This window comes from Podarcis raffonei, chromosome 13 (assembly GCF_027172205.1).
Source record: "Podarcis raffonei isolate rPodRaf1 chromosome 13, rPodRaf1.pri, whole genome shotgun sequence".
Taxonomy (NCBI): Eukaryota; Metazoa; Chordata; class Lepidosauria; order Squamata; family Lacertidae; genus Podarcis; species Podarcis raffonei.
In genome coordinates, this window is record NC_070614.1 from 20,366,422 (window position 1) to 20,388,932 (window position 22,511).

The 22,511-nt window shown below is 46.3% G+C and overlaps 1 protein-coding gene across 2 annotated transcripts in view; it reads right to left on the bottom strand.

Annotated features, from left to right (window-relative positions):
• ITGA3 (integrin subunit alpha 3) overlaps positions 1-22,511 on the bottom strand; it is an 83,521-nt gene that overhangs the window by 20,869 nt on the left and 40,141 nt on the right. For both annotated transcript variants that reach the window (XR_008327250.1, XM_053361333.1), the window contains exons 2-13: positions 16,957-17,084; positions 15,882-15,964; positions 10,283-10,532; positions 8,901-8,990; positions 8,371-8,578; positions 8,071-8,264; positions 6,849-6,937; positions 5,939-6,072; positions 4,750-4,836; positions 2,682-2,749; positions 1,177-1,313; positions 148-294 (exon numbers count right to left, since the gene is read on the bottom strand). Coding sequence is in view for 1 of the 2 variants with exons in the window: in XM_053361333.1 (XP_053217308.1) it covers positions 148-294; positions 1,177-1,313; positions 2,682-2,749; positions 4,750-4,836; positions 5,939-6,072; positions 6,849-6,937; positions 8,071-8,264; positions 8,371-8,578; positions 8,901-8,990; positions 10,283-10,532; positions 15,882-15,964; positions 16,957-17,084 (1,615 nt within the window). In the remaining variant the exon portion in view is untranslated. The remainder of the gene's footprint in view (positions 1-147; positions 295-1,176; positions 1,314-2,681; positions 2,750-4,749; positions 4,837-5,938; positions 6,073-6,848; positions 6,938-8,070; positions 8,265-8,370; positions 8,579-8,900; positions 8,991-10,282; positions 10,533-15,881; positions 15,965-16,956; positions 17,085-22,511) is intronic.

The window sequence follows — 22,511 nt, forward strand, 5'->3', positions numbered from 1 at the left end:
CAGTATTGGAAAACCGAGCTGTCCCGTCACACTGAGCAACCCGGCAGAAGGCAGAAGGCAGGGGGAGGAGACAAATAAATTGAACAGCGAATGAACTTGTGCAAAGTGGGGGAGGGGAAATGCTTTGGATTACTGCATGGCACTCACCTCAGTCTGATTCTCACGGGACTGATCCTCGTTCAAGACAGGAAATGCATCGAGTGAGCGCAGGCCCAACTGGAACCGCATGGGCTTCTCGGCAAGAGAATAGTTCATGGAGAACGCAATGGGGTGCAGCTTGTCCCGCATATCAGCCTGCAGAGCAAGGGAAGAGTTCATTGCAAAAAGCCCTCCACCCAATTCTGAGTGATTGACGAGGAATTTGAAAGCTCAGAGGGTCATCTCCAAGGCCGTCTTTAGCAGATGCGGTGCTGGGGTGCAAATATCGGCCTAGCACCTCCAAATTACCATGGATAGTGTTGGGGTGGCCGTAGCTGCGCACTGCTAGCCATGGGGGGGGGAGGCACTAGTCTCCCCCATGCCCCTGTGAGAGAGCGATCCCCACAGAGGCTTGGGAGTGAGCTTGCGCCCCTCCCAAGCCTCCTCAGGAAGAGAGTCTCAGTCTCAGTCAGTTTTATTGCACATAGCCAAAGGCTGCCGCAATGTACACAGAATTATTTGACAATTAAAAGAAAATATACTGAATTGATAAAAAAGACTTAAAACATTTATATTATTAAAACATTATGTACTCTATACAGAGCTATAAAAGTACCCCCATGTACAAATAAAAACATTAAACAATAAAATTCATAAGCTAAAATCATCACATGGTCACTAATGCGCACCTGCCAGCCATATTGATCTCCTCCTGAGGAGGTTTGGGAGGGAAGCTGCATGCCCGCCAGCCTTATGGTTGGCGGGGTGCAGCTGGTGGGTGTGCAGGGAAAGGGGAGAGTGCTGGCAAAGGCACCCAGCTCCCCCACTTGCTGAGGCGCCTCTGAGAAGCCAGCGCCCTGGCGCAATGCACCACTAAGCCCAGAGTGGCTGGGGAAACCCAGCCAGATGGGTGGGGTATAAATAAATTATTATTATTATTATTATTATTATTATTATTATTATTATTATTAGGCCATGTTTCGCTCACTCCCAGCCATTCAAATGCATCGCTTAAATTGCCCACTGCCCTTGCCTTACCCGCAAGAGGACTTCCAAAGTCTGACACTTCTCCCTTGGCATGGAAAACTGTCCCTTGTAGACTGCGGACTGCGTCCTGGCAAAATATACCCGAGGTGGACGGCGGTCCCGGTCAGCTTCCACCAGGTAGTTCAACTCTGAAATGAGATGTGGAGGGGAAGTGATAGGGTGGGGAAAACAGGCCGGAGGCACTGCCAAGACTCACCCAGAAGCAGCCTGTCCCATTTTGCCGCCTGAGGCAAAACAGGAAAGCGCTGCTCCTGTCGTCTCCACCCCCCAACCTGCCGAATCCTTGCTTATCGGGGGAGCGCGTGTTGGATAAATTAAAAAAGGGCTTCCTCGACTGGAGGTATCCCTCCCAGAAACCCAATCAAAAAGGGTGCAGGCTCCAAGTGAAAACAGAAGCCTTTATTGAAACACAAACAGGCAGAGGGACGGCCTCGAAAATAAGGAGGTGGCAGCGAAGAATCGCATCCAAAGCAATGTTTCTTACACCCTTGGTGATTTCATTTCACCAGTCAAAGGATTATAGCAATCTCGGCAGTTGCCACCAAATGTTACCATCCTGAACCAACCAAAATCATTTTAGTCTGCAGGTTGTAACATCCTGTGATTAAAATCATTTTTTCAATGTCTTTAATAGGACTATGGCTCATTTTCCTGTTCATTAAATGTCTCCCACTATCCTCTTTTGTCGGCAATTCAAGATTAATCACAACGGCCATGCCTAGACGATTCCCTTCTCTTCCGTACAACGGCCGCCATAGATTCTGTTTATGCTTTTTTCGTGTTCTGGGAGGGACATTTGCTACATACAGTGCCTGAAAACAAACAGTTTTGTACTGTAAAAAAGTAGGCAGGCACAGGCCTTTTCAGTGTGAGCCGTAGAAAAGAAAACGGAATAACCAAAACGATACAGTTTATGAAATTATTGTTTTCTCCATCACTTGGCAGCTTCTGGTGAGATCTCGTGGGATCTCGCAGAACTCTCACGAGATCTCGCCAGGAGCCGCAGCCACCGCTGTCACGTGACCCCAGTGGCAGCAGGGGTGGGTCATGCGCCCGTGGGGTTGGTGCCCTATGGGATTCTGCCGCCCGAGGCACCTGCTTCACTCTGCCTCCTGGATGGGCCGGCCCTGCCTCTACCTCAGCTCGGCTGTTGCATTCTGGGCCTAAGCCCCTGGTAAGGGCTAGGTTCAAGTTGAAGTTCTGAGAAAGCCCCAGAACAGAAAATGAGCTCTGGGTGCGATTTATATATTTATTTATTTATCTATCTATTCAATTTCTGCCCTGCTCTTCCTCCCGAAGCAGTGCTGGTAACGGTTTAACCTGAACTCGGGAAAAGGCAAGACTGAAAGAGGAAGGTGCCTATGGGCATATCCAGAATGCTCACATACATTTAGGAGCGACAGTTCAAGCTCAGGGCTTGTGTGGCTGTCAGAGGATGAGCCCCTGATCTTCTCTCCTGAAAAATAAAATCCCTCTCAAATGGAACTTCTACTCACTTATGGTTTCCTTGTATGTTGGGTTTCCTGCACTTTGGGAATAGGAGAAGCAGAGCTGCACCTTGATGCTGTTAGTCGAGGAGGTAGGGAGAGAAAGGAGAGAGAAAGAAAGAGAGAAATGTGATTGACTTGGAAGTCTTGGAGCAGGATAAGATGGGAGTAAACACAGATTCCTCCAGGCAGGGGTGTAGACCACATAACGCCGGTCTTGAAAGACCTACATTGGCTCCCAGTACGTTTCCGAGCACAATTCAAAGTGTTGGTGCTGACCTTTAAAGCCCTAAACAGCCTCGGTCCTGTATACCTGAAGGAGCGTCTCCACCCTCATCGTTCAGCCCGGACACTGAGGTCCAGCTCCAAGGGCCTTCTAGCGGTTCCCTCATTGCGAGAAGTGAAGTTACAGGGAACCAGGCAGAGGACCTTCTTGGTAGTGGCTCCCGCCCTGTGGAACACCCTCCCACCAGATGTCAAAGAGAACAACAACTACCAGACTTTTAGAAGACATCTGAAGGCAGCCCTGTTTAGGGAAGCTTTTAATGTTTGATGCATTACTGTATTTTAATATTTTGTTGGGAGCCGACCAGAGTGGCTGGGGAAGCCCAGCCAGATGGGCGGGGTATAAATAATAAATTATTATTATTATTATTATTATTATTATTATTAAGCAATATGCATGCCATTCTGACTTCCTCACAGAAGGAAGGTGGATATTCATACACAATAATATTAAAAACCCAAATAATCCCAAACATCAGCAGTGGCTTTGGATAAGTCAGCCGTGAGGAAAAAGAATTCTGCAGACGCTTGGGGGTACATTAACTGTCCCTCTTTAAGTCTCCTCTCACCTGAGCAGTAGGATGTTTTCTGAGCACATGGAGATTTCCATTTATTGTGGCACTGCATCACAAATTATTATTATTATTGTATAACCCTAAGATTATTGCATTATTTTAGAAGGGGTGCGGTTGTGACTCTCAGGAAGGAACCCTCACTTCTCAGTTTGCTAACTGCCTCCAGGCAAACCAAAACAGAGCAGTGATCACTTTTTAAAGGGAAGAGCAGAAGCACAAACCTATTCTGAAGCAACAGCAACCAGCCTTGGAAGGGTCTACTCTAAACACCCAGTGTACAATGGCAGCCTAAAGATGTTTTGTATTGAAATACATTCCTTGGACGCTCTTGTTAGAGGGCTGTGATGAATTTTATTGAGCAGCAAGTGGTATTTCGGGGGCATGGAGTTTTCTTTGAAAGAGCAGGAGTTCTCCCCCGCAGGAGAGGGAACTCCATTATTATTATTATTATTATTAATCCACAATTCATCCCCTTTCCTTCATTAGATATCTTTAGGTGCCAGGCAAAAACGTTTCTCTATAACCAGGCCTTTGCCTGATTGAACAAGTTATGTTCAGGAAAGTTTTTAATGTTTGATGTTTTATCACATCATTATCATTATCATTAATTCTGTTGGGAGCCACCCAGAATGACTGGGGAAACCCAGCCAGGTGGGTGAGGTATAAATGATGATGATGTTGATGATGATTATCTTTTAAATGTGTTTGTGGGACAGAGGGTGTTATTGGTTTGTTTTTGCTCTATTATGTATTTTGTGTTTTCATTCTGTATTTTTATGTTGTCGACTGTGATCTTCGGATAAAGGGTGGTATACAAATTATTATTTTTTATTATTATTAATTATTATTGAAATCATCCAAAGGAGGCAACTCTGCCACATCTCTACAAAGCTTGCTCCAGTGCGCTATACTGCTCTTAGCGACAGATGTTTTCTTCATTCACATTTAATCTGAATCCCGCCCTTTCTTGTGTAAACACTCCTACTTCTTGTCCCGCACTCGGCGGGGAGGGCAAACAATTGTTCTCCTGATTCTTTCCGACATCCCCTTAAACAAGCTGAAAATTGGCAGCGTGCTCCCCTTTCATCTTCCTTAGGCTAAATATAACCAGTTCCATCACATTTCTGCCGTCACACGCCTTTCAAAGAGCCCTGGCACCCGGGCAGGCGGGTGAGGAGAGAGAACTGCGAGGAGAGAACATAGATGGAAGCTTTTACCAAGAGTCTTCGGTACAGCTGTTTGGGTCCAATGTGGTCGGGGTAACCGTGAACGACTTGTCTAAGATGTTGATCACTGGACGGGCTCTGCAGAGAGATATGAGACAAAAGGGAAATGAGTGGGGTACTGTTTAAGGATATTATTATTATTATTAATTGAATTCATGTACCGCCCTATGGGGACGTGGGTGGTGCTGTAGGTTAAACCACAGAGCCTAGGGCTTGCCGATCAGAAGGTCGGCAGTTCAGGCCAAGGGAGCCGGCATTTGTCTGCAGACAGCTTTCCAGGTCATGTGGCCAGCATGACTGAACCGCTTCTGATGCACGGAAATGCCGTTTACCTTCCCACACAGCGGTACCCATTTATCTACTTGCACTGGCATGCTTTTGAACTGCTAGGTTGGCAGAAGCTGGGACTGAGCAACGGGAGCTCACCCCGTCACGGGAATTCGAACTACTGACCTTCCAATCGGCAAGCCCAAGAGGCTCAGTGGCTTAGACCACAGCACCACCTGTGTCCCTATAGTACATACAATCGTGTGTGCAATAATGCATATAAAATGCAATGACTGTTGCAGTGGAAATAGTGAAAGAAGAAGCTCACCTCATTGAGTGTTGGTGCTGACCTTTAAAGCCCTAAACCTTTAAAGCCCCACCATTCTACCTGGACACTGAGGTCCAGCGCCGAGGGCCTTCTGGCGCTTCCCTCACTGCGAGAAGCCAAGTTACAGGGAACCAGGCAGAGGGCCTTCTCGGTAGTGGCGCCTGCCCTGTGGAACGCCCTCCCAGCAGATGTCAAGGCAATAAACAGCTATTTTACTTTTAAAAGACATCTGAAGGCAGCCCTGTTTAGGGAAGCTTTTAATGTTTGATGCATTACTGTATTTTAATATTTTGTTGGAAGCTGCCTGGTGTGGCTGGGGAGGCCTGGCCAGATGGGTGGGGTATAAAGAATAAATTATTATTATTATTATTATTATTATTATTATTATTATTATTATCAACGAGCAATATTCATGCCATTCTAACTTCCTCACAGAAGGAAGGTGGATATTAATACACAATAATAAAAAAAACCCCAAATAGTCCCAAACATCAGCAGTGGCTTTGGACAAGTCAGCCATGAGGGAAAAGAATTATGCAGACCCTTGAGGGTACATTAACTGTCCCTCTTTAAGTCTCCTCTCACCTGAGCAGTAGGATGTTTTCTGAGAGTGTGCCCACCAGGAGATCAGGATAGGCGTTCCCGTCCACATCCATTCCACCGCTGAAGGAATAGCCAAAGGTCTTGATTCCGGGTCCGACGTCTTTGCCGCTGATAACCTGCAGAGGAGGAGCAAATGTGGGAGGAGGAAGGGCATCCATCAAAAGGAGAAAGATCTATGTTGTGAGCTGTGCCTCAAGGTTGATGGTGCCTTGGCCAAGCAGGTTGGGTTGGTGTGGAAGAGAGCAGGACTGCCACTGATGTCACCAGGCTATACCTTGCTTTCGAACGGAGATTGCCTGCAACCAGTGTTCTTCATCCACACCCTGTTGGACTACAACTCCCAACAACCCCAGCCAGCGTAGTCAAGGATGATGGGAGTTGTAGTCCAACAGCATCTGGGGACCCTGGATTGAACAACAGTGGTCTACACAAACAGCTCTCCAGAATTTTAGACAGGGATTTTGTTTAAAGACAGGTTGTGTTTTTGGATATTCTGTTGGAAGCCATCCAGAGTGGCTGGGGCAACACAGTCAGATGTGTGGGGTACAAAAAATATATGGTTCTTATTTCCCAGGCCTATCTGGAGATGCCGGGAATTGAACTCACAGCCTTCTGCATGCAAAACATGTCCTCTACCGCTGAGCTATGACCCTTCTGTAGCTGGGGATGGTGCAAATCCGTAATGGGCACTTAGCCTAGAAGCGCAGCCCCTTCAGCGGATCCATGATGTGGGTCAAGCTCTGCCGAAACCCAGTCCCTGACTTCCTAGTGTCTGCAGGTTTGCTGCATTAGCTGCAAAATGTGAGGAAGGCATTGCATGCGATCAGAAGCAGTTTCCTCGCCAAACATGGAGGGAAAAAATGATGAAGAGGAACAAGCTAGGTGAGCTTACCTGCTGGGGCTTATCAATAAGCCCTCCTGCACCACTGTGGTAGATGTAGACCTTCCCCGAACCTTCAAAAGGAGCTCCAACTGCGATATCTATGGAGGAAAGGAAGGAGGATAAGGGTCAGGTGGACTCGTTCACCAGCTTTCCAAAGGAGGCATCTAAAACAAACCTATAGTCCAGGCATAGGCAAACTCGGCCCTCCAGATGTTTTGAGACTACAATTCCCATCATCCCTGACCACTGGTCCTGTTGGCTAGGGATGATGGGAGTTGTAGTCCCAAAACATCTAGAGGGCCGAGCTTGCTTGTGCCTGCTATAGTCACTCTTCAAAACAAATCTCACTAAAATCTCTCATTGCCAGCAACAGCTTCCAAACTGCAGAACTTTGTTCTCCTTAAGCCAAAAAAACAACAACCAAACACCACTTCATGAACTCTTTCTGGAGGTAGAAAATGAAAACGGCAGAGAGAGGGCTAAGCTAAACCTTTTCTCTATGATTACAGTTGCCCATTGTCCATGATTCCCTCCTAATTACCTTGGTTCCCCAACGGCTTAGTTGCCGAACAAATTGCCGAACAAATTGGTTCCCGAATGTCGCAAACCCAGAAATAAGTGTTCTGGTTTGCGAATGTTTTCCAGAAGCCGGACGTCTGATACTACTTCTGCTTGAATGCAGGTAGCTCTGCAGTCAATCAGAAGCCACACCTTGGTTTCTGAACTGTTTTGGGAGTCGAATGGACTCCCGGAACGGATTAAGTTCGAGAACCAAGGTAAAAGGTAAAGGGACCCCTGACCATTAGGTCCAGTCGTGGCCGACTCTGGGGTTGCGGCACTCATCTCGCTTTATTGGCCCTCATGTGGCCACCATGACTAAGCCGCTTCTGGCGAACCAGAGCAGCGCACGGAAATGCCATTTACCTTTCCGCCGTAGCGGTACCTATTTATCTACTTGCACTTTGACATGCTTTCGAACTGCTAGGTTGGCAGGAGCAGGGACCGAGCAACGGGAGCCCACCCCGTCTCGGGGATTCGAACTGCCGACCTTCTGATCGGCAAGTCCTAGGCTCTGTGGTTTAACCCACAGCACCACCGTAGCACTGTATAAATACATTTTATTTGCATTTCCCCCCAAAATGCACATTGTTGCAAAGCAATGTCCCCTAACAGAATGCATTTCCAGTAATGTAGGTATGGGGGCAACAGTCGAAGGAGGAAGCATCCCCACCTTGGAAATCATCCTTATCGACGTCTCCAATGTTGGCCACGGCCAGGCCAAAGGCAGAGCTGCTGGGCCCTGTCAGGGTGATGTTGGGGCTGCTGTGGAACGTTCCCCCCAGGTTCATGTAGACGTAGACGGCCCCACCCTTCTCCTCTTTCCGGTCAAAGTAGTAGGGTGCTCCGACAATCAAGTCCTGCCATCTACCGACAGGAAGAGAGAAAGAGAGAGAGAGAGGTGTGATCACAGCTGCTCTGCTGGGCAAACGAGACATTGCTTCCCATTGGCTTTGATGGCCAGCAGACTCACCCGTCATTGTTGAGGTCAGCCAGAGCAATGGAACTGCCAAAATAGGAGCCCACTTGCTCCCCGTAGATAATCAGTTTCCTCTGAAGGGTCGTGGCGCTGTCCGCTGCCATCAGGAAGACGGCTCCCGTGTGGTTAAACCGAGGGGCCCCACTGACTAAGGTGGTCTCGTTTTTGCGCAGAACCTCAGTTCTTGCTTCGACTGTGTAGCCTATAGATACAAGGGGAAGTGCATGAGTTCCTTCTTATCCTGATTACCTCCTTTCCAAAAACATAATTCTCACTCACTGTCTTCCAGTCCTATGCCTTGGAAGTCAAATAGAATCTATTCCGGAAGTCCGTTTGACTTCCAAAACGTTCAGAAACCAAAGCACGGCTTCTGATTGGCTGCAGGAAACTCATGCGTTAAGAAATCTTAGCTAGGTTGGGGGGGTGATCCTATCACCATGTTTGTATGCGAGTGAGGAAAGAAGGGAGATGTAGGCAGGCAAACAGGGCAGCGGACCAGGAAAAACCATATCGGTTGCAGTTACCCAAATAGCTGTAGCTGTACTTCTGATCTGGATACGAGTAATCTTGCTGGTCCCATTCCCGGTCCCCTCGAAGGATCATGTAATCGGTTCCTATGCCAGAAAGAGGAAAGTTGCGACATTTTAACTCAACACAGACAAAGAGACCCACCGCTCCCTTCCACCCGGTGTCTATTGAGCCACTAGCTTTTCCAGAGAGAGAGGTCCTGGGTTTGAATCCTGCCTGGATGCTATTCCCTGTGTTTCAGAACCCAGACGTGTATGCGGAGGTTCAGGGGCTCTAAACACAGAAGAAAAGGAGAGCACATGTCTTCCCCTCATCTGGGCTCTGCGCGGCCGCTTTTATTTCATCATTTAGTTTACCAGGTAAGGCTGCATTCCTGACCGCGTCCACCCAGAAGTAAATCCCACTGAATTTAATGGGGCTTATTTAACACCGGTCATTGACCACAAGGAAAAGATGCAATTGGACAGGGCTTATTTAGGGATGGGCGATTCTGTCCGTTTCAGTTTGTCTGCTTCTCATTTTTTTTGAAAAAAAATCTCTAGTTCAGAGTTTCCCAAACCTGGGTCTCCAGCCGTTTTTTGGACTACAACTCCCATCATCCCTAGCTAGCAGGACCAGTGGTCAGGGATGATGGGAACTGTAGTCCAAAAAACAGTCTAGATCAGTGTTCCCCACCCATATGGACCCCTGGGGTCCCCCAGGATATTCCAAGGGGGCCGCAGGTGAAAAGTGTGTAAATGGGGGGCTATAGCACAAGGTCAGGGGGCCACAGAGGGAAGTGAGAAGTGAAGAGGGGGGGAAATGTTCTCCCCTCCCCAAATGGCTGCCTATCTGCTTGGCCAATCACAAACGTGTGTTTTCTTGGAGCAGTCCTGGTTTGTTTCTGGAGGGAGAGGGCTCTACTTTGACCAGCAGAGCCAGGTCAGGTAAATGCGGTGGTGGAACAGCAATGGGTAGGTCTGGGCGAGCCAGAGCTGCTTGTTGCTGCTGCCACTGCTGGGCGCGTTGGCAGCCTGGGCCTGACTCTGCAAGGCACAGGGTGCAATCCACCCCAGCACCTAGTGGATCAGGGCCTTTGGATGTTGCCAAGGGGTGCAGGGCCTGTCGGTAGCGTCGGCCCATCTCTGCAAGGTGTGGGGTGATTGGCTTCCAGCAGCCAATCAGAAGTTGAGCTTTGGAAGTCAAGCATTTTGGAAGTCGAACGGACTTCCAGAACGGATCCTGTTCGACTTCTGAGGTATGACTGTATATGGCCTGCGAATGAATGTGCTTTTGGCAATTTCCCACCTGCTTGGTTTTGTCTCTGGCTGAATTACCCCATTAAGCCACACATTTACATGGCGACACAGGAAGGAGGGGCTGAGGAAGTGTCACAAACCTTGCCAGTTGAAAGCACCGGGGGCTCCGAAATAAATGCTGTTGGCGGTGAAGCCACCGCTGATGCCCATCTGACACATGCCCGTTACGTCCGAGTCGCTGTTGGTGTTGCACATCTCGTTGTGGAAATGCTGCCATTCATCCTGCTCCTGAAGTTGTAGGTTGTTTCCGTGGACGTAGCATTTCCCAACCATGCGCCTCTGGTCTTCGTTGCCAGCCCACAAGACTCGGGTGTACCGGTGGGCACAGGCCTAGCAAAGTCAAGCAGACATGGCTTTAGTTTGCGCCGAAACGGGGTGGGGTGAGGCTCCGGCCTTTCCTCGAAGGCACGCTTTCTGTTAGAATTCCTGCTCCATGATTGCAGTCATGGGATTGTTGTCATTCATGACGGTATATGTTTTAACTCCACAGAGTGGGAAGTGACGAAGACAGGATGTTTGTGTTACTGTGTTCCGTGAAGTGGGACTATTGTCCTTTGTTCTTTTTTCTCTTTGCTGTCTGATGCTAGAGAGAGAGGGAGCCATGTTGCAGTGCTCCGTGTGTGTTTATATGTAAATAAAGTAGATTAGCCAAAATGCTGAGTTGCTGAGTTTTGTTACGCAAGTTGCACAAACTCTGCGGATCCCTAAGTGTGCTGGTGTTGGTTGGCATCGGTCGCTGTGATGTTTGGGCTGAAGAAAGCTCTTGGAGCTCCCGAACGATCGACCAGGAGGGAGAGAACATGCCAGTCGGGCATGTGTCTCTGCCAGGGTCCTACTTGAGTGTAGGCTGAACTCAGGACACTTTCTGCCTTTCTAAGTCCATTCCATAGCCTTCAATATTCTCTTGACAGCAATTGGGATGTGTTTCTGTCGGTGCTGTGTGAGTCAGCTGGCTCACGCAAGATCACGGCACTACTGCAAGCTCTAGCTCACCCCCAGGACATTCTGGGATCAAATTCAGAAGCCCAGATGGCTCCTGTAATTCTGGAAATATCCCAGGAAAATAGGGACGGTTGGAGAGTATGCCATACCCATGATTCCAGGTACTTTGGAGATATGTATGCACGGTCCATGCATACACAGCTTTAGCACTGAAAACCTTTCCATAGCCTAAGGTTCCCAAACATTTTTGGGTCACCTTTACCTTAGTTCCCTAAATTTATTCCCAGTGGCCCCTACCCTATAAAGAGCGTCATTCAGAACAGCGGCTTGCACGACTCACTAAAGAAGATAACGACACAACGAAATTCAAAGCTGGAGCAATTACCGTATATTTTCGTCTATAAGATGCCCCCATGTATAAGATGCCCCCTATTTTGGGAGAGTCAGATTTAAGAAAATGGGGGGGGGACACTATCCGTGTATAGGACGGCCCCTAAATTTTGACATTATTTTTTAGGGGGGGGGACCTAGTCTTATACATGGAAAAATATGGCAATTGCACATTTATTCAGAGTTCAATTGAAACTATTTAGTTGTCAGGGGCTGGACTGAGGAGGAATGGTGGGAACTCCCCACCCCCCCTTCCTGCAACTTCCTGAGAAGAGGAGGACAGTATAGATTTAGAACAACGGTTTGCCGAAGGGCATAGTTCAGAGGCTGCAGAGGGGAGGAGCTTGGAAATATTGGAAGAGGAACAGCAGGAAGAAAAAGCACCAGGGGAGAGACAGCCGACAGACTCAGTGTCCTTGGAGAATATTCCTGACCCCCCTTCTCCCAGGACCATAAGGTCATTGGGGGTAGTAGAAGAGAAAGCTCAGAGGCAGAAAACACAGATCAACCAACACAAGGGTGATGTAGAATAGGAGGGACTGAGAGGGTGGGACTTTACTTGGAGCAACAGCATTATCTAAGAGAGACAGCATTCCTTTGTCTCTCTCTGTGACTATTGAATAAACCACTTGGTAAGAACTCCTGTTGTTGTTGTTGTTGTTGTTTGCTTCTTGGCATCCCATCGTGGGAAGGGATAGGATTCTCTGAAGCCTTGACATTAGTTTAATTAATCCAACAAATTTAGGAACCTGATTCAGTGGTACCAGCTTTCCAAAGTCTGATAGTCATTTAAATGTTTTAATGTTTTAATGTTGTATTTTAATCTTGTTTTTAACTTGTATTCATTCAACTTGTTTTTATTATTGGTTGTTAGCCACCTTGGCTGGGGAGGGCGGGGTATAAATATTTTTATTTATAAATTTTATTTATAAAATTATTATTATTATTATTATTATTATTATTATTATTATTATTCGCAGCTCCAGAGCCCACTACCTTCCAAGTGAATCCGACCATCGAACGGCTCTGGCCATCACGTCCAACTCCCATCCTGAGCTGGCTGTGATTACTCAGTAGCAAGGGATAGGCACTCTGCGCATGCTTTCTAATTCCACGATGTTGTCAAGAGCGCTCTGTACATGCTCAGAGAAACTCAGAGTATTCTAGGACTTGTGATTGACAAGGAAAACAAATTCCTGGCCGAACCCAGGATAAAATTAGCTGCAAGGGACCACAATGGAGACAGTGGATGACAAAACTAGTAATGTATCCAATAAGCCAGGGAAAGGAATGGAAAAGAGGCAGCAAGCTTCTCAAGAAACTTAAACCCACCCGAAAAGGAATTACTGCTGGCATTTTCTTATAAAGCAAAAAAGAACTGGCACCTGCATTCTGATCTCCAAGGTGCCTGGCCGTCTGGCTGCCACTGCCCAAAGCTATTTCTTGAATTTCAGCAAATGCCAGTGGAGATTGGTGGGGGTTTTTATGTTTGTTTTTAAACCATTTGAAGGCGCTGATGAGGCAGAGGATCAAAATAGCTACTGGGAAAGATTCAAGGATGCGAAGGGCTTTGGGGCAGAAGTCGGGAGGATGTTATCTAAGATGTACCAGGAAACGGAGGGCCAGTTAGTAGCAGGTTCCTGAAGATCTTATGGATGTGCATAGAGGCAGCTTTATCCTGCTTGCAATATTTGGGAAGGAGCAGGAAAGAAAAGTGGGGTTCTTAGTGGGTCCGACCCACTGGTTCCCAAACTCCCCCACTCAGACCACTTGGAAATTACAGAGGGTCTTGGTGGTCCACTTACTGATTTTCCCACCTCTTGTGGAATTTGTAATGTACTTAGTTGCTGTATTATTTTTAGTTGTATTATGGATGCATCTTTTATTTCATGTATATTGTGCAGCATTGTATATATGTTGTATACTGCAATACAATGAAATACAATACAATATTTATTACAGTGGTAAAAAGGTAAAGGTAAAGGTACCCCTGCCCGTACGGGCCAGTCTTGACAGACTCTGGGGTTGTGCGCCCATCTCACTTAAGAGGCCAGGGGCCAGCGCTGTCCGGAGACACTTCCGGGTCACGTGGCCAGCGTGACAAAGCTGCATCTGGCGAGCCAGCGCAGCACACGGAAACGCCGTTTACCTTCCCGCCAGTAAGCGGTCCCTATTTATCTACTTGCACCCAGGAGTGCTTTCGAACTGCTAGGTTGGCAGGCGCTGGGACCGAGCAACGGGAGCGCACCCCGCCGCGGGGATTCGAACCGCCGACCTTTCGATCGGCAAGCCCTAGGCGCTGAGGCTTTTACCCACAGCGCCACCCGCGTCCCAATTACAGTGGTACCTCGGGTTAAGTACTTAATTCGTTCCGGAGGTCCGTTCTTAACTTGAAATTGTTCTTAACCTGAAGCACCACTTTAGCTAATGGGGCCTCCTGCTGCTGCTGCGCCACCGGAGCACGATTTCTGTTCTCATCCTGAAGCAAAGTTCTTAACCCGAGGTACTATTTCTGGGTTAGCAGAGTCTGTAACTTGAAGCGTATGTAACCTGAAGCGTACGTAACCCGAGGTACCACTGTATTATTATTATTATTATTATTATTATTATTATTATTATTATTATTATATCTTTATGGGATTGTCTAAACGAATAATTACACAAGCAGGGCTCAAATACGAAAGTTTGGTTGTGCTTAGACTAACCTTGTGAAGAATATAAAGAATACAAAGAATTGATGGACTATGAAAGAACTTAAGGAAAGGAAGTGACTGAAGAACAGATGTAAATGTGAACTAGAAATTAAGAGACGTGTGGTAAATGCGGTGGAAGTCTTTTATAATATTTTAACTAGGATTTTTAAAATGTAATGTTTAAAGTATAAATTTGGTACTATTGATAATGGAAAGTAGGTTTTTTTTCTTTCTTTTTTCCTCTTTCTTTTCTTTTTTCTTCTTCTTTAGTCTGCATTTGGTAAATATGTAGACAATTGTGTTTATATTGTTATGCATGGAATTTGTTTTGATTTTTCTGTTTTATTTACCTTGTAATATTTAATAAAACTAATAATAAAAATTAAAATTAAAAAAAGAAATGAAATACAGTGGTACCTCGGGTTAAGTACTTAATTCGTTCCGAAGGTCCGTTCTTAACCTGAAACTGTTCTTAACTTGAAGCACCACTTTAGCTAATGGGGCCTCCTGCTGCTGCTGCGCAGCCGGAGCACGATTTCTGTTCTCATCCTGAAGCAAAGTTCTTAACCCGAGGTACTATTTCTGGGTTAGCAGAGTGTGTAACCTGGAGCGTATGTAACCTGAAGCGTATGTAACCAAAGGTACCACTGTACAATACAATATTTTTTTAAAATGCAATTTAAAATCAATGCGAAGAATATTTCATGTAGTTGATGTGCCATCTCCCGTCCTCAGCCACGAATGTGCAGACCTGCCATGGCCCTCTGTCATGGGGTTCTATCATAGGAGCCAACTCTGAAAACAGTGTTACCATTTTGAATCCACCCTTAGAGCTATAATGCCCATGAGAACCAAGGCAATGGAGCAAATATGGGAGAAAAATGAATGCCAATAGGGGTCATCCATCATTTTAACAGGGGAGAGGAAAGGAACTGGATTTGGCGGGCCATTTTGGGGTGACAGCCTCATGCCAAGTGTAACATGTAGTTTTGCCAAAAGCTTCTGACCCACCTTGGACTGGGCATGCCATCCTAGCAGCATTTTAACAGATGGATGGTATCTTGCACATCACCTAGGAAGTGTACTGGAAGAAGGAACAGTCACCAGTGTCAAACTACAACTTCTTTGGACTGGTCATGTTGTAGGGATACCTGATTATCGTCTTCCAAAACAACTACTCTACTCCAAACTTTAAAATGGTAAGCGTAATGCTGGAGGTCAACAAAAGAGGTTTAAAGACTCTTTCAAGGCAAATCTTAAAAATGTAGTATAAAGACTGACAACTGGGAAACACTGGCCTGCGGACGCTCCAGTTGGAGAACAGCTTTTACCAAAGGTGTCATGGGCTTTGAAGATGCTTGAAATCAGGAAAAAAGGGAGAAACGCGCTAAGAGGAAGGTGCGCTTGGCAAACCCTCACCGTGATCAACTCCTGCCCGGAAACCTATGTCCCCACTGTGGAAGGACGTGTGGATCCAGAATTGGCCTCCACAGTCACTTACAGACTCACTTTTAAAACTGTGCTCATGGAAGATGATCTTACTTGTCTACAAGTGATCATCAAAGAAGAAGAAGCTCAACAACATCCAGGCAGCACCGGGTTCCCCATCCCTGCCATGGAAATGCTCCCTGCCCCATAAATACAAACTACTCACCATCACTCTCCCAGAAGACTCTCTCTGGCTTGCTATCGTCACCCCCAACCACATGTCTTCAACAATATTACTGTGGGGGTCGCCTGAGGGGAGAACAGAGGGGCAAAAAAGGGAGAAATGCAGTTAGGACACAATCCACCTTCCCACCATGTTCCAAACACCCCTGCCATGCAATCCTATGCATGCCTACTCAGAAGTAAGTCCCATTGAGTGGAATAGGACTTCCTCCCCCATAAATGTGCAAATGATTATTGCCAGGTCCTTTAAGGCGCAGGTGGGGAATCTGTGGCCACCCAGATGCTGCAGGAATTTCAACCTCCCTGGCCAACATGGAAACAGTGTGTTACAAAGTAGAATAAGATATTGGTTATGTGTTTGAAATGTAATAGGGAAGATAAGAAATGCATACTGAGAGATTAGACTGGGAAATTTTCAGACAGGATTGATGGAAGTCAAAAATTTGAATAAGATGTAAAAGTATGTTTAATTACTGTTGAAAATGATATGTTAAAAAAACTAATAAAAATTATATATATATATATATATATATATGAAACTGTGGTTCAACATCTGAAGGGCTACAAGTCCTTTAGACCTAGGCTTCACACAAAAAAGGGATACAGTTTTCAAAACTGCAGAAAGACAGATGCTATTGTATAGTTTAATTATGGATTAATTTAATAGTTATAAACCACTTGGAAGTTGTTCTGGAATATAAGCAGTATATAAGTGGACAGAAGGAAGGAAGGAAGGAAGGAAGGAAGGAAGGAAGGAAGGAAGGAAGGAAGGAAGATAAAAATCACATATGAATGGATCTTGTTTGAAACAAGTAATCAAAGCTTTAGGCACTACAGAGCAAAGAGATATCCTGATAATTGATAAGCAACTTCAAGCAAGTTTCATCTGGAAACCTAACAGGAACCAACAGAGGAATAATCAGGGCTTGCTGTTTATCACTTCATTTGCAATAATAATAATCAGGGCTTTTTTTCTGGGGGGATGCAGGGGTACTCATACCCATAAACATTTTGTGAATCTAGCGGGGGGGGGCTCTCCTTTGCACATGCCCACGTACTTTTCACCTTGATGTCCACCTTCTCGCAGTCATCAGTGGCCGCTGTCAGAGGGCAAGCATACATGGCGCCCATTCGCGTGGCGTTCTCCATCCCTGTAGCCGTATCGCGAGGAGCTCCAGCAAGCAGCCTGAAGAAAGGGAGAATAAATAACAATAATAATAATTATTGAATTAGAGTCAGTGGAAGGGGAGCACTTGCTCACAATGAGAAACCACGGCTGCAACATAATTTGGAAGAGATGGTATGCTTTTCACGGAAAGGACTCCCCGTCTTGGGGAAAAATACTTCACAGAATCATAGAATTGTAGAGTTGGTTTTTTAACAAAAGTATTTTTTTAACAAAATACTTTTTTTTAAAAAAAACCCACTTCTGTTAAAAAAAACCAGAAGCCTTTTTACTGGGTATAGTGGGCAAAGAGATACCAAGGGAAGATAAAAGAATGTTTATGTATGCAACAACTGCGACAAGAATTCTTTTAGCCCCCAAATGGAAACAACAAAAAGTACTGGCGAAAGAAGAGTGGCAGATGAAGATGATGGACTTTGCAGAACTGGCGAAGCTGACAGGAAAAATCCAAAACCAGCACGATCAAGTATTCCAAAAGGATTGGAGTAAATTATCTCCCTAGTTATCTCTCGCTTGGACTACTGCAATGTGCTCTATGTGGAGCTACCTTTGAAGGTGACCCAGAAACTGCAATTAATCCAGAATGCGGCAGCTAGACTGGTGACTGGGGGCGGCTGCCGGGACCACATAACATCGGTCCTGAGAGATCTGCATTGGCTCTCAGTACGTTTCCAAGCACAATTCAAAGTGTTGGTGCTGACCTTTAAAGCCCTAGCCCTAACGGCCTCGGTCCTGTATACCTGAAGGAGTGTCTCCACCCCCATCCTTCAGCCCGGACACTGAGGTCCAGCGCTGAGGGCCTTCTGGCGGTTCCCTCATTGTGAGAAGTGAGGTTACAGGGAACCAGACAGAGGGCCTTCTCAGTAGTGGCACCCGCCCTGTGGAACACCCTCCCTTCAGATGTGAAGGAAATAAGCAGCTATCCTATCTTTAAAAGACATATGAAGGCAGCCCTGTTTAGGGAAGTTTTTAATATTTAATGCTGTATTGTTTTTAACACTCGATTGGGAGCCGCCCAGAGTGGCTGAGGAAACTCAGCCAGATGGGTGGGGTATAAATAATAAATTATTATTATTATTATATAAATTTATATGATATCTGATTATTGATTATTGTAAGCAATTAACATCACTAGCAGGGTTGTCCGAAGACCTGTATTGAGAAATTTTCTATCTTTCTATATTTATTTAAATTTTGATCCATTCTGTAATGAGTGTAATTAGAACTGGAAAACGTACAAAATGCAATGATATAAAGGTTCCTTTCGAAAGCTATGAGGCGGGAGGGAAGGAAGATGATAGGCTCTACAGAGCCAGGGCGGCAAAGTGGATAATGGTGATGTGAAGGTATAATATTAAATGGAAAATAACATCCCTGCCGCATGGCTGTTCAGCCTCTGCTTTAAAAACCTGCAAGGAAAGGCAGTCCTTGATGCAGAAGTTTGTCTTTTTCCAGAGCGCTGTGGCTGAACCAGGGAGAGTCATAAAATGGTTTCTCCAGACACCTGGTCACTGTGGGGCCTAGTTTGGGCAACTGCTCATCACAACAAAATCTTGGGGTTTTTTTTAATGCTAGGTCTATTCCACCTCAGTTCATGTTTTGAGAGAGACGAAAAGTGCTTTTGGGTGCGCTGCTCTGGTTCGCCAGAAGTGGCTTAGTCATGCTGGCCACATGACCCGGAAGCTGTACGCTGGGTCCCTCGGCCAGTAAAGCGAGATGAGCGCTGCAAACCCGGCCACGAATGGACCTAATGGTCAGGGGTCCCTTTACCTTTACCTTAGGGTGCCTTTCCCTCCTTGCTGATCCGTGACTGGTGTTTCCAGGAAAGAGCTCCTGGCTCGGAAAGCGGAACTTCCAAGCAAGTTGAAACTCAGCACTTCTTATTTTGGAAATTAAATACCACTTCGCACCAGCAACTTGACCTCCAAACCGCTTCCATTTGGAGCAGCGCACTTTGCCTGCTCTTCCTTCCATTTGTTTTTAAAAAGAACATTTTAATCCCTCCTGATCTTTGGTAACGCTCCAGGTGGCTCGTAACGGAAGTAAAAAAAATTAACCCCAACGCAAAATTGAAAACACATCAGCTCTAAAAGCAACCCACATTCCAGTCAGGCAAAAAAACATTCACGGAGGGTGAGAAGCAGGAATGGTGTAACTGAGGGGAGGCTGTTGGGGAGAGTCCTGAGGTACCAGAGGGAGATGTCTTGGAGGGCTGAATTTGGCCCATGGGACGGAGGTTGCCCACCCCAATCTTTAAACTCAAATCAAATTTGATCAGGCATGAAACTACAGCAGCATCAGCAGCTAGCCTGTTGAAGTAGCTAGTCCTCTGTGAGGAGAGGTTTCTTCCATTCCAGCAAAATATTACTCCTATCCTGGCACAGAGGCACACCGCACTCTAAAAACACAGCTGTATTTTTTCAATGTTGTGGGCAAGGCGCCTCTCGCGCTAGACAAAGGAAAGAAAGCAAAAGAACGCACCAAGGGAACATTTCACAGTGGCAGGTGGCAGGCGGGAGGAAAACATTAAGCACAAAAGCCATGGATGGATGGAATGTATGTGTATGAACTAGAGAGGGTATGAACTGATGCATGAGGGCGCACAGGTAAAAGACAGTTTGGATGTAGAATTAGCATTTTAGTGTGCTTCGTATGGGCCAAAAATATGCGCTGGTATCTGGGGCTCTGCCTTTTACAGTGCTACCTCAGTTTTCAAATGTCTCCGTTGACTAACATTTCGGTTTCCAAATGCCGAAAACTTGGAAGTAAATGCTTCCGTTTTCGAATGCGCCTCAGAAGTCAAACGGCTTCCGCTGAGGTACCACTGTATTTTTCTCATTTTTTTCTATTAGATTTGCAAACCGCCCTTTGGGCCTTGGATTTTGAACATTTCAGAACTCAAACAGTCTTCTGGAATGGATTATGTTCGAAAACCAAAGTTCCACAGTACTCAATTTCTTGAGCAAGTTACTAGTCCTTACCAAACTGCCATGGCACCCACTTCATGACCAGCCACTGGGTTTCTGGTTCCCCTCAATTTCTCATTTTACCAACCTTAGTTTCAGTCTTCCACATTTCTTAATGGGTTTGCAATTGTTTTGGGACGTCCTCGTGAAAATTCACTAGCATTTTAGTGCAGGTTTCTCCCGATAGACCCATTTCTGCAAAGCAATTGTCCTTCACTGTCCTTCTTTGTCTGCTGTTTCCACTAACACGTACGTCAATGCAACTTTCACCCTAAGTATATGCATCTATGTACACACTTGGTTGGAAAAGCGCATTGCAAAATTTGGGGAAGTGCACATTTCGCAGGACAACCTGAATTTTCATTCTTGTATTGTTTCTAAAAGGACAAACATGGAATGAATCGATTTTCTAACCCCTTCCCTGCCAGCTGCATGCCTCATATCACATTTCCAAATGGATCCCAAATGGTTGGGGCTCCCTGAGGAGGGAGATTTAGGGGAGGGCTACCAGGCTGCCCAGGGACGCAGGTGGCACTGTGGGTTAAACCACAGAGCCTAGGACTTGCTGATCAGAAGGTCGGCGGTTCGAATCCCCGCGATGGGGTGAGCTCCCATTGCTTGGTCCCTGCTCCTGCCAACCTAGCAGTTCGAAAGCACATCAAAGTACAAGTAGATAAATAGGTACTGCTCCAGCGGGAAGGTAAACGGCATTTCCGTGCGCTGCTCTGGTTCGCCAGAAGTGGCTTAGTCATGCTGACCACATGACCTGGAAGCTGTACGCCAGCTCCCATGGCCAATAAAGCGAGATGAGCGCCGCAATCCCAGAGTCAGCCACAACTGGACCTAATGGTCAGGGGTCCCTTTACCTTTATCAGACTGCCCACACTGCACATTGGAAGGCGAGAGGTGGGAGATGCCGAATTTGGGCTCTTTTCTCTGTGGGGATCTGCTATGGGGTCCCAAAATTGCCTTATGCCTCCATGTCGGCTATTCTTGTATATGTCAGGCAACATTGCAAAGGCCTCTTAATTCTCCAGTGCTCTCTTATCCAAAGGGAAGAAATTCCCAGATCTCTGGAATGTATCACTACTTGAGGACAGCAACCATATACAGTGGTACCTCGGGTTACATACGCTTCAGGTTACAGACTTCGCTAACCCAGAAATATTACCTCGGGTTAAGAACTTTGCTTCAGGATGAAAACAGAAATTGCATGGCAGCGGCGCAGCGTCAGCAGGAGGCCCCATTAGCTAAAGCGGTACCTCAGGTTAAGAACAGTTTCAGGTTAAGAACGGACCTCCGGAACGAATTAAGTTCTTAACCAGAGGTACCATTGTATAAGCAAGAAGTATTTATTCTCCCGGGGCATTGTTTAACTGTGGAGCTCAACGGCCTGGTTTGCGTGCCAAACTGAGCAAAATATATTGCCAGGTAAATAGGTACAACTAGATGCTCCATTATTAGGTACAGGTTCAGTACCTACTGCCAACCTGCATCTACAAGGACAAAATAGGCATTCACAGAATCATAGAGTTGGAAGGGACCACAAGGGTCATCTAGTCCAACCCCCTGCAATGCAGGAATCTTTTGCTGAACGTGGGGCTCAAACCCATGACCCTGAGATTAAGAGTCTTACGCTCTACCGACTGAGCTATTCCTGACTTGTTTAAATGGGCAGCGTAGGAAAGTTGCCAAATAAGGATTTCTGACATCACCACCTCAAGAACCCAGAAAATACCATCACCACTGTTTTCAGTTTAGGAAACATCCCCTTATTTGGGATACGAACCAGCCTTTCCTTAGAAATTTCCTTACAAATTCCTTAGTCATTTGTGGACTTGCCCCTAAGGTCATGTGGAGCTGATGGGGCAGAAGATGGGCTGAGATGTTTGTACAAATGGCCGCCTCTGCAGATTGAAAGAGTGTTTTTGTGCCAGTGCTCACATGTGAGAGATTAGAACTGAAGGGCTAGGCTAGAAAGTGGAGGCAGAGAGTATTGGGGAGCTGGAGCAAAGACAGAGGGATGATGCTCTCACTGCGATGGGAAAGGAACCTGCTCAGTGCCCAACAATATCTGAACGATATCTGGTTTTCAACATTGTGATACATCACCAGCTAAACCAGCTATCGAGAGCTGGACCATAAAGAAGGCCAATAGCCGAAGAATTGATGCTTTTGAATTATGGTGCTGGAGGAGACTCTTGAGAGTCCCATGGACTGCAAGAAAATCAAACCTATCCATTCTGAAGGAAATGAGCCCTGAGTGCTCACTGGAAGGACAGATCCTGAAGCTGAGGCTCCAATACTTTGGCCACCTCATGAGAAGAGAAGACTCCCTGGAAAAGACCCTGATGTTGGGAAAGATGGAGGGCACAAGGAGAAGGGGATGGCAGAGGACGAGACAGTTGGACAGTGTTCTCGAAGCTACAAACGTGAGTTTGACCAAACTGTGGGAGGCAGT